The sequence below is a fragment of the Alosa sapidissima genome, chromosome 23 (assembly GCF_018492685.1).
Source record: "Alosa sapidissima isolate fAloSap1 chromosome 23, fAloSap1.pri, whole genome shotgun sequence".
Taxonomy (NCBI): domain Eukaryota; kingdom Metazoa; phylum Chordata; class Actinopteri; order Clupeiformes; family Clupeidae; genus Alosa; species Alosa sapidissima.
The window spans coordinates 24,976,041-24,994,386 of record NC_055979.1 but is presented as its reverse complement, the minus strand read 5'-3'; the positions used below and the strand labels follow the sequence as shown (position 1 = coordinate 24,994,386).

At 42.0% G+C, this 18,346-nt stretch overlaps 3 protein-coding genes across 9 annotated transcripts in view; 1 reads left to right on the top strand and 2 right to left on the bottom strand.

Annotated features, from left to right (window-relative positions):
* The window catches only part of raph1b (Ras association (RalGDS/AF-6) and pleckstrin homology domains 1b), a 60,149-nt gene extending 56,490 nt beyond the window's left edge, over positions 1 to 3,659 (bottom strand). For 5 of the 7 annotated variants that reach the window (XM_042079918.1, XM_042079919.1, XM_042079920.1 and 2 more), the window contains exon 1: positions 3,284 to 3,659. The gene's annotated coding sequence lies outside the window, so the exon portion shown is untranslated. The remainder of the gene's footprint in view (positions 1 to 3,283) is intronic. The other 2 variants (XM_042079922.1, XM_042079924.1) reach the window with 1 other exon arrangement.
* A 2,314-nt stretch (positions 3,660 to 5,973) lies between these two features.
* Positions 5,974 to 9,792, bottom strand: rbbp9 (retinoblastoma binding protein 9). Its single transcript, XM_042079975.1, has 2 exons — positions 9,593 to 9,792; positions 5,974 to 7,467 (listed from the first exon to the last, which is right to left on the bottom strand). The coding sequence occupies exons 1-2, from the start codon at positions 9,686 to 9,688 to the stop codon at positions 7,009 to 7,011; spliced, it is 555 nt and encodes a 184-aa protein (XP_041935909.1). The 5' UTR covers positions 9,689 to 9,792; the 3' UTR covers positions 5,974 to 7,008.
* Positions 9,793 to 13,429: 3,637 nt separating this feature from the next.
* cdadc1 (cytidine and dCMP deaminase domain containing 1) lies at positions 13,430 to 18,188 on the top strand. Its single transcript, XM_042079949.1, has 9 exons — positions 13,430 to 13,630; positions 13,855 to 13,958; positions 14,380 to 14,557; positions 14,784 to 15,374; positions 16,008 to 16,057; positions 16,561 to 16,730; positions 16,948 to 17,137; positions 17,706 to 17,766; positions 17,864 to 18,188. Exons 1-9 carry the CDS (start codon positions 13,519 to 13,521, stop codon positions 17,929 to 17,931), a joined length of 1,524 nt encoding a protein of 507 aa, XP_041935883.1. The 5' UTR covers positions 13,430 to 13,518; the 3' UTR covers positions 17,932 to 18,188.
* The last annotated feature ends 158 nt before the right edge of the window (positions 18,189 to 18,346 follow it).

The following is an 18,346-nucleotide window of genomic DNA, read 5'->3' as shown; positions in this document are numbered from 1 at the left end:
GCCCGATGGTCCATGTCTTCAAGTTGTGTTAGGCAGGTCTTTGATGCCCCTCTCAAATGTAACGGAGCCAGGGTGAAACAAAACCCTCATTAAAGGGGAAGGGGGTGGTGGTGTTCTTTGTGTGGTTAAGCCTCCCAGCTGGGGAGAGAGCACAGGGCACAGGCGTCCAATAGGGGCAAAGAAAAACAACTCTGCTCCAAGCTCCAAGGACACTTTCCCTCAGATCTTCATCGAGCGAGTCTACTTCCTATCACGCTGTGACAGCTGTGATATGTGGACACCACACACGCACGCACGCACACAAAGGGGGTCTACCTATATCACACACACATTTACACACACACACAGGAGACCAAAGCTTCCACTGGACCCTACCAAAACTAATCAGGAGGGGCCCTGCAACAGCTGCTTTCCTCATTAGTTAAGCTGTGGCCATACAAAGACCCCAGCAGAGAGAACATATCTCAGAATGTCCATCAGAACGATTCCCTCTTCTAGTCTGGCAGACGGAATGAGAAAAGCATTCCAGAATCTCCTGTATTTCTCAATGACCCCCCCCCCCCCCCCCGCCTTAAACCCCATGGTGCTTGAATCAAGTATCTGTGCCAGAGAGAAATGCTTAAGTCAGAAATCCTGCAAGAATGTCCTAACCCATTGTGTCACAAGGACATGGTCTCGTTTTTGTGTTCAAGAGAGGACTATAGCGTTAGAAGTCATCTTCATTAAAAAAAAAAAAAAAAAAACACCACTTCACACTTGCCAGTGCTTCTCTGGTTTGAGAAAAACATTTCTTCCACTTGGCTTAATGTCTACATTGGGAGCAAAGCAAGTGAGTCAGTATGCTAGGGAATGACAGTTGCTGTACACCACCCAAGTCTTACTAATTACCTGAGGGCTTGAGGCCTTGAGAGCATGTAACTCTTTAGGAGCAGGGCATTGCCATTCCCTCTCCTCCCAGGAGGAAGAGACCCTCTACAACCCCTGTAGTCTACACAGACCCTTCTGATCTTTTTGAATTTTAAAGGGACACCAGGCAAGCCTGATGCTTTTTCTCTACGAAACTCCCCCTCGCTCGGTCTGAAGCTCTTTTCCTTTTCTTTGCATCTTCCATCAAGGGGTTTCGCTGCTTCTTCGCCGGCTCTGCCATTATACACACGTTTGCAACTATCGCTAGCGTTTCATTAGCCTGCCTCTGTGCTGTGGATGCAGGAGGTAAACTGATCCTGCTTCGGTCGGCGGCTACGATACACTGAACTGAACTTGCAAGCGGGATATTCTTCCTACAGGCAGTATAGGCGGGCGAGAGAGTCTTCATTCGCCATTTAACCATATACCGACTTACGAAGATGAGTAATTAACACGAAAACGTTGCCTGATGTCTCTTCAAGGCACAATGCAGACAGCATTGCAGGCCATCTGACCTAGATGGTGCCCAGACAGAAGGCTTGAGTGTTCGTGATCTGCAGACCTCTGTTTCTGACCTCTGGCTGCTGCTGACAGCCACATGTGATGGGGGAAATATTTGCAGGGACACTCGTCATCACCACTTGCATGACATACCGACCTCGGGAGGCCAGACACTTGCATCTTTCAGTCTGGACACGGAAATACAGTCCACATGCTTTTCCTAAATTTGAATGTAAATAGATCTCCTTTGCCACTGGACACTACATACAATATGTAGGCTACACTGCAAAACTGACAAAATATAAACATAGACTAAAAGAAGGGACAGAGTTGGGACTAAGGCACTAAATTTGTCCTCTGTTGTTATTTGGTTATTGCATCTTATAGGCAAACACACATGGCATAAACATTGACCAAGGAGATAGCTGTGGGCAGGAAACAATGTCAGCGTATTAGCACGGGGCTGTTAGCCTACTGTCGTTTGGGGAATATTGGCCCTGACAGCTGCGTTTGCGACTCCCCTCCCCAACAATTCCCCAAGACACGCGTGTGGAGGAGGCATGCAGTGCCCCTAAACCTACTGGATTCGAGTGTTGCCCTAACTGGATTACTTCCACAGCTGAGCTTAACAGACATTACAAGTTGGCAATTATCTGCCGACTCATCCCATGCGCGATGGTAATCATGTTACTCCCAAGACTGGTGGAAACAATGGTCCCAACCGAACACTTCTGACAGGCGTGTCTTTCAACATGAAATGACTTGGCCTTCTTGGGCATTAAAATGAGTAGCCTACCCTCGTACACTGTAAAGTACAGGAATTGGAAATTCACCACATCCATAAATCTACACCTTTGGGAAGACAATGGGAGCCCCTAGCAAGGTTAGAACGGGCAGCCTCGCTTGCGATACATAGCCTAAAGTCGAGGGATCCTTTAATAAACGGGTAAATGAAAATAAAATCGTACACAATGGACTACACGTTTAATTTACGCTGCAGAGTAAATTGACAAGTCATCAAATAGGGTCTCCTTTTAGAGGCTAAACTTACAACAAGGACTGTTGTGCAAGCTAACTAGCACACATTAGAAAGGGTGGTGGCACACTCACAAGCTGGTTACATTGTGGCGAGTGATGTTGGCTGCGCTGGCAGACAAACTAGCTACATTACAGTTACAAGATGTCACCCCTAATTTCCCTGCTTTAATAGACCATGGATCACATTTTTTAAAATACCTAAAAAGCCACCTAAATTAATTGAGACAAAACAGCAGGCCATTTAACTAGCTGCATGTGTAGCCATGGCAGACGTGATGTGGGGAGTATTTACACTAGTTTAGGGCTAAATGTGGCATTAGTAGCTTGAATATCTCGCTGAATCAAAATAATAACTAATAACTGCAGGCAGAGAGTAACCTACCACCCAATGCTCCACTGAAAAACACACCCTTGTTTCTCTGGTTGCACAAGAGCCATGCCAATGCCCGATCATAATTGTACTTAAATGCTTCCATGGTACAACATATGGCCAATGTGTAGCCTACTCTTATGCTCGAGGGACCCTCGGAGGACATCCAAGGAGGAACCTTAATGCATAATATATTTTAAAAATACGTCCAAGGTTCACGCCAGTAGTCTACCGGTAAATGTACAGTCACATCTGCGGCTATAAACTTGTATTCAAGGGATCCTCTATTCTCTGAGAATCCCGAGACAGTTTTCTCTCAAGAGGGATTGCCCGGGAGGCAACCAAACCCAAGAAGAAGGTTGGGATTTTGGGTCTTCTTAATTTGACCCAAATCAATTAGAGCATAGACATGAGAGAAATCTTTTCAGTATGATGTAAAGTGTACAGAAACGTAAAATGAGTGCTTACTTGCTCCAAGATCCAGTACCGCTCGACAATGAAGTCTCCTCCTGTTTCCTGGTGGGAACACTACAACAATGCTTTCAGCACGCGAGAAAACAGGGAAAATCCCACAAGATGTCCCGGTAAACACAAATTTGTGGCAGTTAAGAAGACGAGGGTATCTTCTTTTTCACTGACCACTTGCCTGAGAAAATCACATTTGCTTAATGATACATTGGTCGTTCTGTTCCCTCTCCCAATCTCTCCCGGGGAGCAGGGATTGTTGCGCCTTGTATGAGAGAGTCGTTTCCTGTCCAGCCCTGCTCGCTGCCTTGACTAATCGACCAATCCAAAGAACTGGGTTGGATGGCTACCTCTGGAAAGACGGCCCTGCATCCCCACCAGACAGAACATCGAAAAGTAGCCCGTGTAGCAACTGATATTTTAACCCTATGACTCCCCCCACGTTCCAAGGAGCAGTGGGTTGAACACCATTTCCAACTTCAGATATCTTACTGAATAATATATTCTGACTATACAAGACTTGAAGTTACAAAGTTGTGATATTAGGCTACCTTGTGCTATATATCTCCAGATCATGTGGACACAGTTTCCGTCTATGCCTGAAATGGAGATAAATGAGATTAGGCTAAATTACACTATGCGTAATGGAATCCTTGCACACATTTTTTATAGACGAATTAGAATTTAATTGGCAGTAGCTTAACTGGGCAGTATAGGCTATGTCAAGTTATCGTTTTTCCACATTGCAATTGTACAGGATACAGTAGCGTAACATTTGTTTAATTGTAAACAATAAACAATTATAGGCAATTAAGTTTAATTTGTATCCATGGGTGACTATGTGGTACTAATCTAATTTGGTCTCCTATTAAATGATATATCTCGTCTGTTGCTTTCCACACGAGGCGCTTTCCTCTAACCTACTTAAACGATATTCTTTCTCAAGAATATGAACTAATAGCTCCACCTCATGGACGACGAAGATTTTTCTCTAACCTTTGACCTATAAAGTGTTATGGATGTTGTTTGTAGACGTTTGGAGATGTTACTACGAGGATCTTCTACTATTTTAGGCCAACATTTTCTTGAATTGTCATCATTACTAGTGTTAATTTTGTCACCTATTTTTAATTTAGTCTTAGTCTTAGTCTTGTGACGAAATGTCCTTTTTAGTCTTTGTCATATTTAGTCATTCAAATATCATTTTTGTTAGTCAAGTTTTAGTCGACTAAAAGTCTCGTCATTTTAGTCTAGTTTTAGTCATAAGAAAACTAAAGGTATCTTAGTCTTAGTCAGTTTTAGTCAACACATTTTAGTCTTTTTTTATAACAAATTATTTCTGATTACCATTTGAGTCAAATAGTGTTTCACACATCTCAATTTTCCAACAATATTGTGTGTCCACAGGGCTACTCGTCTGTTATAATTACTCATTCTGATTTTTTGTCAGTCAGTATGTTTACATGCACAAGTAAGTCGAGCTACAGTTATAGCTCGGCTGGGATTTGACCATAGACAGTAAAAGATTTGACTGGACCACTGTCATATTCGTAGACCAGTGTTTCTCAAAGTGTGGTCCGGGAATCACTGGTGGTCCGCAAGCTATCTCAAGTGGTCCGTGAGCAGACGTGGTAAAATATAATATAGATGAGTTGTTTGCAATATTGAACCAACTTGTATGTAAAAACAGTTCTGCAACACTGTCTATGTAAGATATGCCAGTTTAAATCATACAGTATGAATCCACACAATAAGCAAAGTGCAAAGACAATAAGCAAGGTGGTTCAGTGAGTAGGCCTATAGTGTAGACTAATTATAGGCTACTGTTGAAGTAGGTCTAATCTTTTTTTTTTTTTTAGCTAGGGTTAGTTAAGTGGTCCTGAAACTGAAAAAGTTTGAGAAACACTGTCGTAGACCAAAGTATTAATGTTTTACTCCGCCTCGCTAGATGGCGATATGCGCCCAAACACAACACATTCCCCAAACAGACTCTCCATCTTAGCCATAGCTAACTTGCTAGCGAACTTTCCATATTAGCTTACTTGCTAGCAAACTTTGCATCATCAGTCTAACTAGTTAAATAGTTGACATTACATGATGAACATTTTCGTATGGACATTCTGGTGGATGTTAATTTGTATGAGCGAAGCTTCAACTTCTGGGTATGTAGCATTGTGCCATAAAGCTTAGGTAGTTAGTTGGTAACTCTGGCAGAAATCTCCAGTGTTCTTGTTCCATGTAGTTTCGTGTTGCAGCCACAGGGTTGCAGCAACAGCACGTAGACTAGCCTACAGGAAAGCTGTTGCGTATGAACTCATTCGGAATATTTTGAAAACGTAACGGCTAGATATTCTGTCTTCTCATTTTGTAGACGAAAATGAAGAGAGATTTTATCTTAGTTCTTATTTCATGCAAAACATTTTAGTCTCGTCTTTTTTCGTCAACAATAATTCATCTTAAGATAGTCTTAGTCAGTGTTTCAGGACATTACTGCCGTCTCATCATCGTCTCGTCTTAGTCATGAAAAAAAAGGTCGTTGACGAACATATTTCCTCTCGTCTCCTCTGACGAAATTAACACTAATCATTACACGTTTCACTGAAACATCTTCTTTGCACAATGGACTTCGTTTGATTGCAGCCTGGGATGATTAATAGGTGAATCTATTAATTAGGAGCCTAAGGAAAATCACATTCAAGGCATCTTAAAAAGTTTTTATTTAGTTAGTTACAGTTGCCATTGTTCAACTCTAGGGGGCACTGAAAGACCATCATTAATCATCTACTGTGCAGGGTTATGATCACCGAAGATAGCTCAAGCATCCCTAGGGGTTTTCATGTTTTACATGAAAAAAGTAACGAGAGATGAGAGGAGCAAGAGTTTTTGATAATGCTTGAACCACTTCAGCTTCTGATTCAGAGAGCACAGGGCAAGTATGCACAGGGACTAAAAGAGTGCAGTGAATGTTGGGTAGCAGCACAGGGCTGCCTGGGTGTGGCAATATCAAAATGCACTTCATTTTGACTCAGTGGGTACTTTAATTATTATTTTTTAAAATTAATTTTATGTAATTTATAGACCTGCATATTTGAACAACACTTTCATGGTTAGCCTCATATTAGTTGAGGGTGTACTGTACATTATTACCTCAAATCTAGGATATGCACAATTGTTTGTCAGTTCTTCTGACTCTTTTTATTCAATCAAAGTGCCCCATTTTAACAGACAGAAGTAGGCACTTCTTTACTTCAGAGGACTGTGTATTTATAAAAAGAAATGTCCCATTGTCAAGTCATGACAAACGCAGGCTGTTTGTAGCCTACAGGAGGCTCTTACCTCATCCCAGACAGTTATGAGCCTAATCATGGGATCGATGAATGGGGTACTGTGTGTCGGAATGAATAGAAATAGTTATAAAGGGACAAAACTACATATGTATACATCTTTGGCAGAAGAAATCACAAGGAACCATTAGAATTTGACATCAATATTGATATTTATATCTTTGACCCATTCTCAAATCTTTTATCAGTCTCTAACCATTTTCCTTTCTCTGTCAAAGGAACTTGCAAACTTGTGTCAGTGAATACCAGTTTAAAGAATCCATTTTTGCATTTTGTGCTGTTGTGTGATTCTGTAAAGAACTACAGTGTGGAATTGATGTGGGACATGCGTCGTAACTGTGGTGCAGAAAAAAAACTGGCTGATTGTGGATGCCTGTTGCATTATTACGCAGCTTCTTTGAGCTTCTTGACCACGTTAATGAGCTCGGGAAACTGGGAGTTCATGAAGTGGCCGCGGTCAGAGTACTTGTGTAGCTCCGCCTGCAAGCCCTTGGCCACCTCCTCCTGCTCCTCCCAGGGCAGGAACGGGTCATCAGTGGAGCCGAACTGGACGATGTGGCTCACGTTTCCTCGGATCTGCTCCCACTGCCATGGCCGACTGAAGTAGCCACTCTCTCTCTCGGTCTCGTCTCCTAAGTCCGAGGTGTACGCCCCAACCAGGATAATGGCGAACACTTTGCGGGTCTCCGTGTACCTCATGGCGGCCGCCGCCCCCGAGCTGTGACCGATGATGACGGTCTCCTCGTCACACTTCAGCTCCTCCTCCATGAAGGGCAGCCAGATGGTCTCTCGCGCGGTCACTGGGTCCGGCATGTTCCTAAGCAGGCTGGTCATACCTGGAATCTTTAAGGCAGTTGTTGCAGGTCAGAGTGAAGTGTGCCAAAAGGATCCTGTTCTCAGCCTCAACAAAACTGAATAATCCCTAATAATGTCCTAAAGCATCGTTGTAAAATAGAAGACTGGTATTGCCCATTTTTTTTTAAACCAGACAGATTCAGTCAAAGGGGGTAATTGTTTTCCCCAGAACTGCTTGTTTAAAAAAGGCAACAGCCAAACATCCTCCACCATCACCACTAGTAAAGCCATAGTGTCCCTGCCAGGATCTCTTACTGAAGTCATCCATTGACTCAAAACACATTTGGGACACAATTAAACACATATTTTTTGTAGTGCACTGTAAACGTTAATGCATAGTGATGTATCCTTTACTATTGACCTGTATATGTAAGCAGTAAAGAAATCTTGTGGTCAGCAACATCTCTGTACACCTTGGATACATCATGGGATGTGTCACAGTGATGTGTATTGGCTGTTCACTTGTGATTTGTGATTGTGATTTGACTGTCAAATACACATTTGAAAGCCAAGAGTAAACACACCCTGAATATGCTTACTTGTTCCAATCAGCGTGATTACAGTTGTTTCCCTCACAAAAAAGTAGTAGTAGTAGTTCTATAGTAATGCATAATACTTCTATGATATTCTGTAATATCTCTGTAAAATCCTTGCCCTCTATAGTGTAGACTCTATAGTACAGTCTTATAGTACTTCTAGTATGTCCCAAAATACTATAAGATCCCTATAATATCTATAGTATTCCTATAAAATTACTATAATATTTTGTACCAAAATACTATAAGATTCCTTATTTATTTTTCTGTTAGGGTTCTTTGTGACTGATGGAGGGAAACACTGACTCATATTACTCTTCAAATTTGAACCTAAATGGACAATAAATAATGTTCACACAAAGTCTGGGGGAAATGAAACAGTCTAAGATAGTCTGTGTGTTTTGGGAATTAAATAGAACAGAGACAAGAGAGACATGGGCCACTTTACGTAGATGCTTAGATCTGGACATCATGACGAATGCAAAGCTTTCACTAGAATTTCTAGAAGTAAAATCAAAGAGGTCCACACATAAATGGACGAAAGAACAGACAGACAGACACTATTCATCCCAAAGTAAATGTTGGCATCCAGTAGCTTACAGTAGGCCCGCACACACAACAAGGACACACAATAGAAACACTAAATTTACAGGTGTAAAATGACTGTCTGTCCATCAGAATTATTATGAGTGCAGTGATGCTTATCAGTGCAGTGAGATGCTTATGAGTGCAGTGAGATGCTTATGAGTGCAGTGACATGCTTATCAGTGCAGTGACATGATTATGAGTGCAGTGAAGCTTATGAGTGCAGTGACATGATTATGAGTGCAGTGACATGATTATGAGTGCAGTGACGCTTATGAGTGTCACTGCAGTGACATGATTATCAGTGCAGTGAGATGCTTATCAGTGCAGTGAGATGATTATGAGTGCAGTGATGCTGATGCTTATGAGTGCAGTGACATGCTTATCAGTGCAGTGAGCCAATCCATGTAGGTAGTGCAGGGAGATGCGTTGTCAGTAGATCTCTATGGAGGTAGTGCAAATGCTAAGCAGTGCAAAGTGAATAATTCGGGTGTCGGGTTAATAATTACTGTAGTGTTCTGTAAATAGCCTGTTTTGACAAATGAATGTTATCTACGTTAGTTCATAAAATGATACATTTCATTTCACTTTTACCTATAGGAGTTGGATAGCCTGGATAGTTGGATAGGTGCTCTAAGCGATGCTGGGTAACGTCACTTCTGTTGATGTTCAAACAAGACAGAGCGCTAGCTCGCTACTTCCTCCCCCTCCCTCCCGTGCAATTGAAACTCTCCTAAACGCGCATCTCGTCTGTGATTTGCTTGTTTTTGGAACCTGGGCTGTCCACAGAGTTTTTACAGTGTACTCAGGACAAAGACAGCGGTTGGTTAGGTGATTTTTGCAGTAAGTGACATAAAATGTTTTAGCCTAACAAACGCGTGGCATCGCGTAGAGCACCTTTAACTGCCGCTACTGATAGGAATCTGCGTGAGAATCTCATAGATAGTAGCCTAATGGGCTGACAAATGGGTCCAGGCCAGTGTCTCTCCTACCTTATTGATTTGCTTGTTTGCCCACCCGTACCAGTTGCAATGCTCTACATCTCCGGCTCCATTCCCTGGCACAATGATTGCTTTCTTTAGAGTCATGTCGACTCCATCAACAGCCAACAGCACCAGCGTTTTATTGTCTATCTATTGGACCACACCAGAGAATGTCTACACGGGCTCTGACCACACGTTAAATGTATTTCCTTATTTTCTCCTTCTGCTAGTTTTATTGGACCTCAGCAAAGTGATTTGTATCGTTACTGCCATCTACTGTTCTGGGGTGGAACCATTCTATGTTTACAGTTACAACCACAGGCAGTTCTAAGCACTAGCGCTCTTGTTTTTAGTAGGCCTAAAGCATTTTAAAATACTTGATGAGTTCCTAATACCCAGATTTTCGACCCAGAACCATCTCAGTTACCATCTTCCATTTTGTCATCTTACAGACCAGTGAGACATGTCCCTGGCACACCTTGCATAACTATTCCTCTCTGTCTGCGTTCCATCCCTCCTTTTTGTCTCTGAGCTGTTTTCATATCGACATTGAAACAAATCTTTATCCCTGACCATTGTTTTTAAAGTAGGTCTAGATGTATAGATGTTGTTGTTCTACTCTGCTCTAGGCCGTTTTATGCTTTGGGTCAGACAACCATGAAGTAGATTTTAGTTAATAGGCCTAACTTACATCACAAAATAGGCCTACAGTATATTGAAACACTACATATTGAAAGTCAGATGGCTGGCCATTTTAGATAGGCTACTCTTTCCTACTCTGCCTAGCCTTAGACTTGCAGTGATCTTTGAAACAGTGAGGCCATCCTTAAAAATATTTTCGTTTGCCGTAACCCTACCGACCCTGTCAATTTAGAACCGACCCAAATATTTATTTTTTTCCCCTTTTAGTCCGACCGACTTGCCGGTTGTAAACTTGCGTTAATACCGACCGATTGTTTTTTATTTTACTCTAAACAACCAATACAAATGCAATAAAATAATATTTCTTTTAGTAGGCCCAAGTATTGTGAATATAAATTGTCTACATGCAAACGTGGCTCACTTAAAAAAAAAAACCTGTGGCGTCATCTCTACACCATTGGTTTTACGCATGTCACACTATGGCCTACGCTTCGTTTCATTCACACAAACTGATGACGCTTTTACTTGGCACGAAGTTCTGGAAGAACTGTGGCCAGATCTTTTCTCATCCCTTCTCGCCCTAGTCTAACGGTGACCGTGTCGGAGTATTGAAATTGGTTGTGGTCTATTCAGCATTTCTCAAAATATGGGTCCGCAACATGGAGACTGCTGGTCCGCGGAGTCGTGGAGTGAAATTAGGCCCGGTGCTTCATCTGATAATTTGCTGCGCAGTTGATCAAGAAACCGCGGATCGACGAAAAAAGAAAACAAACGTTTCTGCTATCGATGTCATTAAACATGGAGCCCTACAATTAAGTGGTGGTATGAGCATTCATTCAATGCGCGTCTGCGCGAGAGAAACTGAAACTAATCGATAACGTTGGTATCAAAGCTCCGCTTAAACCTGTTGGAAGGCTATTTATTTATTTAACGAAACTTAATAGAACGACGTTGTTTTTTGGAACTTCCTTAGAAACAGAGCAGAGACTGTATAATACACTGTATAGCATTGAGTATTGTATAGTCAAATTTCAATATAACGTGGCCAAGAGCTATTGTAGCCTTCTTTCTGGGTACATGTAGATGAGCCCTATGACCCAAAAGTCTGCCATGACCGGGCCTCAGGTCAAAGAAGTTTGAGAAAGGCTGGTCTATATAACCTGCATCAGAATGAGGTTTGCAATGGTGCGCCTGAGGGCACGGGTTGAAGACCCAGTCAGTTACGTCACAATATGCACATTTGTGTAAATTCATTCCTACGTAATCACCATGACCAAAATTGTACTTTTTTTTTTACTTTGAATCTTGAAAAAAAAAATATTGACCTACCTACCGACCCATTTTTAATTTTTTTTGGCTGTTACTGCAAACAAAAATATTTTTAAGGATGGCCTGATGGTAAAATACTGGGTGCTCCTGGCTTATTTCTGAGTCTCTGCCCAGAATGAACTAAGATGACTAAACAGGTTTGAGGCACAAACCAGAATGCCACTACAGTGTAGCAGATATTTGTCACTTTGACATTTTACCGCAATCTGGCTGTAACTGATGTAAAAGAAAACAGAATTAAACATTGACTAACAGGCTTACAAGCAAGCAAGCAAACTACAAACAAAAAGAAAACAAAAAGAAAAATGTCCTTACAAAAGAGATCTATAAAACCATAGGCCTATAGATAAGAGATAAGATGGTTATGGGATTTGGCAGACGCCTTTGTCCAAAGCGAATTGCAAAGAAATGAGATGTTTATTTACAACCCCAAATCAGAAAATGGTGAGACGCTGTGTAAAATGAAAATAAAAACAGAATGTGATCATAAACAAACGTTGTAAACCCATATTTAGCTGCAAAAAGGAGATAGACAATATATCAAATGTGGAGTAATTCATGCAAAATATATGTTCATTTTGAATTTGATGCCATCAACATGCATGTTTCATAAAAAGTTAGGACAGTGACATGTGCTGCTTCACGTCTTCATTTAACAACATTCTGTAAATGTTTAGGAATTGAGGAGACCAGTTGCTAGAGTTTTGAGAATGAAATGTTGTCCCATTCCTGCCTGATTTCAGTTGCTCAAAAGTATGGGGTATTCTTAATTATATTGTACATTCCATGATGCACCATAATTTGACAGGTCTGGACTGCAGACAGGCCATTTTAGCGCCTGGACTCGTCCTTTGTTTATATATGTGCAGAATTCATTTTGACATTTGTTTTCCTGAAATATTCAAGGTCTTCCCTGAAAAAGACATTGTCTGGATGGCAGCATATGTTGCTCAAAACCTGTATGCATCATTCAGAATTGATTATGCCTTGCCAGATGTGCAAGATGCCCATGAATGCACCTCCACATCATGGTTTTGAACTGAGCACTATAAGTTTGATAGTTGGATAGGCCCTCTCCTCCCCCAGGAGTCCATGATTTCCACAAATAATTGCAAATGTTGATAGATCTCAGCACAGTACCTTTTTTGCACTTTACCTCAGTCCTTTTTAAACCAGCTCAGGCCCAGATAAGACGGTGGTATTTCTGTATCACGTCTAAATACATTTTTTTTCTTTTCCATGGAAAAGTTTACACTAGCATTTGTGAATTGAGTATCAAACTGTGCTCATATAGACAATGGTTATCAGAGGTGTACCTGAGTCCATACAATGATTTTCATTACAGTAACAGGTCTGGTTTTAAGGACTGGGTCTGGGATGCTCTTTTTCATACCCAATCATGTTGCTAGTTACCCTAATTAGTTGTAAAATATTCCTCATTTGGTTTTCTTTATCATTAAACACATTTTTCAGCAATTTATTGGCCTCCTCATTCCAACATTTTTGAAATGTGTTGCTGGTATCAAATTCAAAATGAACATATATTTTCCATGAAATGAATATGTCATTTTCAACATTGGATATGTTGTCTGCGTCCTTTTTGCAGCTAAATATGAGTTTATGGGATTTGCAGATTATCACATTCTGTTTTTATTTACATATGTCTTGAATACATATGTTTTTATTTACGTGTGTCTTGAATTGCTGTTAGATTCCTAGAACAGAATAGTAGCTACAACTATTAGATCTCTATGATAGTGTAGTGGTAGGCCTACTAATAGTCCCTTTCCATGGCATTGGAGCCCCCTACAGTTGTTCTACTTTATTGCAAGACCAGTAACGATAAGCCCTCCCATTTTCCCTACGTAATGCGACATAGGAAGAGGATAGATCGACAGGGGACGTTCAGTATCAGCTGTTAAATTTGACAGATGACATAGAATTAGCTGTCCGTGAAAGATTGAATGGAAGCAACAGAGGCAACTGAGACACGAAGGGAATTGGACAAAAAGTGCGTCACTGAGGGCAGCTACCATGTTACGGAAGCCAGTTCACAGACCGACCCCAAAGTGCAAGGTTAGCGCGACGGTATTCGCAACGTGCTCGATAGCTTGTCCATAACCTACGTGTAACTGTATTTTAACTACACATTTCACATTCTATAGCATAACATTTGTGCCATTTTTGTATTGCATTTGCGTGGAATGTTATTATTATCGGGTCGCAAAATGTATAACCTAACAAGAGACAGACTGAAGAGTAGGCTACTTGTCATATTAAAAAATGCATTTCATTTTCAGGACATGGACCTCGGTTATCGAAAGTTAACCTTTACACGTTGTTGAGCCTGTGGATGGAGCTATTTCCCCAGAAGAAGGCTGTGTTCAGCAACGAAAATGAAGTTGTAAGTAGGGACTGTGACAGTAAATGAAGTCTACTTCAGTATTCTTATGTTATTATAAAGCTATAATGGATATTGCCCAAGACAAATGAGTGAGGGACCCCCAGTTTTTTTCGTAGGCCTTTTGCTTTCTTCTTAAAAGCTACTGGTTCTTCTAGTGTCAGAATACATGTTAAGTCACGACGAGGTTCTCTTTGATCCAGTTAAGCCTGATTGTTACATAGTAAATATTATCATACCTGTTTGATTCCCGTCTTGATAACTGTCTTAGGCATGTCCTGCCTGGAGTAAGACTAAAAAAACCTTGGATCATCAGAATGGAGATAAAAATGGACAGAATGCAATGGCAAATTTATAACACAGCTTTGTCAACTGAATCTGCGTAACGTTGGAAAGGTGTAATACGATTGCGGTGTCATTTCAGACCCGCAGAACTGGTTTGGTCGTGGTCCATGAGAGGAGAATTCTGGGCCTTCATTGTTCGAGCGCAGAGCTGCATGCGGGACAGGTAGCAGTGGTGAAGCATGGCCCTCGCCTTACCAGGTGTGACTTGTACTTCTCAAGGAAGCCCTGCTCCACCTGCCTAAAGATGATCATCAATGGTATGACTTTTAACTGCTTTTACTGTAGACCATGACTGAATAACAGTCCAGTTCCTTCCTAACATCATTCATCATTACACACAATTTGTGTTGTGGCTTTGAAGACATGACTTCATTCAATAACAATAGTTTATATTAGACTGAACCTTATTGTTATTCTACAAGTAAAATACCAGTGCTGGACAATGACATACAGTACTACCTTGCTCCCTGTGGTTTCTCTCAGCCGGGGTCAGTCGGATATCATATTGGCCTGGAGACCCTGAGATCAGCTTACTGGCCAGCGATGAGGCCAGCAGCAGCGCAGACAGTCGCCTGGAGGCTGAACTGGACGCTGCGGCTGCAGAAAAGCTGAAGTCCAGCAGCCGCCCGTACATGGGTGTCCTCCTTCAGCCTCTGGCCTTTGACATGCAGCAGTACGTGGAGGAAACGTCCGCCTCATGCGACTTCCAGGAGAAGATGGCCACTGACCTTCCCGTGGTGGACGTTGGGGATCTCTTCCGGCAGCAGCTTTGGCAGAACAGGGACGAGCTCTCCCGGGTGTTTCTGGTCGTGGACGAGACGAGGCACCGCGGACTGCTGACCAAAATGGGCCTTGTGACGTTCTGCGCGGAACCGTACTTCAGCAACTTGAGGCAGCACATGCGGGACCTGGTGAGACTCTTGGCCTCCGTGGCCTCCAGTGTTCCGCGCGTGGAGGACGCTGGTTATGGGTTCTACCTGAAAGGCGGTTCTGGCACCGTCACTTCTCCTAACGTTCCCCAGGACGTTATACGACACTGCATCGTTCAAGCCAAACTACTAGCTTATAGAACTGGTAGGTATCTCACCATCTTGCACCTCTGCGCATGGCACTGAAAAGACTCCTCAGCCAAATGCTCTTGTTCATTTTCCTTAAGGGACATACTTGATTATGTGAAGAATGTTGCTTTAGCAATTAGTAACTGAAGGGCTTTTCTCTCCCCAGAGTACAGTCTGCTGTCTCTGAGGGGCTGATAATCATTTCAACTTAATCTAATGTCATTGATTAGTCTTAAGTATAAGTATACTCTTTTGATCCCGTGAGGGAAATTTGGTCTCTGCTTTTATCCCAATCCGTGAATTAGTGAAACACACACAGCACACAGTGTACACACAGTGAGGTGAAGCACACACTAATCCCGGCGCAGTGAGCTGCCTGCATCAACAGCGGCGCTCGGGGAGCAGTGAGGGGTTAGGTGCCTTGCTCAAGAGCACTTCAGCCGTGCCTACTGGTCGGGGTTCGAACCTGCAACCCTCCGGTTACAGGTCCGAAGTGCTAAACAGTAGGCCACGGCTGCCCCTAGTCTTGTCTGTAGGCATGTCGTAATTATCACTTCAGATTTGAAAGTGTAAAACGATGTCGCAGTCTGCTCTGTTAAACTATAAACAGCTGTGGATTCAACATTTGTCTGCTATCCTGTTTTCTCAGAGGATCCTAAGGTTGGAGTCGGTGCTGTGATCTGGGCAGAGGGACAGTTGGTAAGTGATCTTCCCGCAACATGTCAGAACATACACTCTGGAACTGAATCTCAAACGATGAGCAGTTTATCTGTAGCCTGGTTAACACTAGACCACTTCTGTTGAGATTGAGATTAGGCTTTATTGACTTACAACTTCCAGAGGCGTAACCAGCAGTGAAATGAAACTTAAATTGGTGCATTAAGTTTCAGAAGTGCCACAATCGGGAGCATACCTATGTTCCCCGCTTTGTATGGGACCGAGGAACATAGAACCCTTTTTTAAAACCCTAACCATAACCATAATCCTAACCCTAACCCCGAGCAGGGAACATAGGACCCAGGGAACATAGGGATGACCCCCCACAATCAAATCTTTCTTTTAAACAAAGGTTTTAAACCCTTGTTTGTTTGTGTGTGTGTGTGTTTGTTTGTCTGTGTGTGTGCACGTTTTGCTTGTTTGTTTGTGTGTGCGCATTTGCTTGTGTGTGTGTGTGTGTGTGTTTGTTTGTGTGTGTGTGTTAGGGCCTCTGTGATGGCACAGGCAGACTGCACCTGGTGGGCTGTGGCTACAACGCCTACCCCGTTGGTTCGGAGTATGGAGAATACCCCCAGATGGACGATAAGCAGGGCGACCGCCAGAGTAGGAAGTACCGTTACATCATTCACGCTGAGCAGAACGCCATCACGTTCAGGTGACGTGTGGAATGGAATGCTTTGGCTCTAGCGAGCGCGCTCTACGTGCCTGGAATAAAGTGTTAACACATTTTATGCTTTCATTTACAATTATTCTTTGCTTTTGTTTCTGTAAAGCACATTTAATTACCCCTTGTGTATGAAATGAGCTATATAAATAAACTAAGCCTTGAGTTGATTTGATTAATTAGTTATGCTACGTGTTCTGTCTCACAGGAGCGTGGAGATTAAAGAGGAACAGGGGACGATGCTGTTTGTCACCAAATGCCCGTGTGATGAATGCGTGCCTATGATCCGAGCGGCTGGCATTCGGCAGGTCTACACCACTGATCTGGACAGCGGCAAAAAAAAACACGATATTTCCTACCTCAGGTTTGACGGTCTCCAGGGAGTACAGAAATTCATTGTAAGTCCCTCTGGAGTGGAACTGGAGAACAAGGTGTATGGAATTAAGAATGAGGTTTTTGGAATTAAAAATAACGTTGAGGGAATTAAGAATAAGGTTTTTGGAATTAATCATATACAGTATATGGAATGAATAATGTTTATGGAATTAAGAATAAGGTTTATGGAATTACGAATAAGGTTTATGGAATTAAGAATAAGGTTCATTAAGAATAAGGTTGATGTGGGCATGCTGGAGCATGGGTTTCGTCACTGACTGCGGACTCGGGCACTGTGCCACCTGCTTCCGGTCACTCTCCACTGTCCTGTCAGATTAAAGGCATAAAAGCCCCTCAAAAATATTTGGAGAAAAAAAAAATTTGATTTAGAGTGGGAACCCTGCCTTTACCTTAGGGTTCTTTCTGTATGTCTACAGACTGTCTGGATCTTGTGTGTAAATACTCAATTAGATCATGCTGATAAATCATAATGTGTGTAAGAGTTCAGTACTTGATGTGTTTGTTATGATAAAAATGTTTTTGACACAAACCTTTTTATATTTGTAATGTATGCATATTTGGCCCTCACAGTGGCAAAGAAGACCTCAGACAAAGAGTGTGTGTGAGAAGCAATCTCCGTTCACTGTAGCAAGTAAGATACATTTTCAAAATACTGTTAACCTTAAGATAACCAAAGTCCGTGTTTGGCAAACCAGCATGTGTATATTTTTAATTCTCTCTAATTTCAGATGGATGCATGAAGCACCCGAGGCAGGAGTCGTCTGAGCCGCTGCCTAGTAAGAGGTTATGCTCATGAAGAAATGCGTCAACTTTGAGATGGTGCATGTTTCAAGAACTGAATAAGGACGAAGCCACGAGACTTCAGTGGGTCTTGTTAGTTGAGATCATATGCACATATTGTTGACTTCCAAGAAGGGTTTGACGTTTATATTTAAATATTCGATCATATTTTAGATATCATGTTTTAATCAGAAGTTCCATTAATGTAAGTACGAGTTGTGTGAATGATGTACAAGATATATATGCGAGGCCAAGTAAAGAAGTGGAAACAGACTGCTGTTATCTTGCCGTTGCCTTACCTTTTCTTATCTATTCAAAGGACTTAACTGCATTAACATTACATCTATAACACTATGAGGCCTAACTGGTCACCAATAATGTCCTTTTTGCTGTTACACAAATCAATGATTCCCAAAACCAGTGGTCAAATC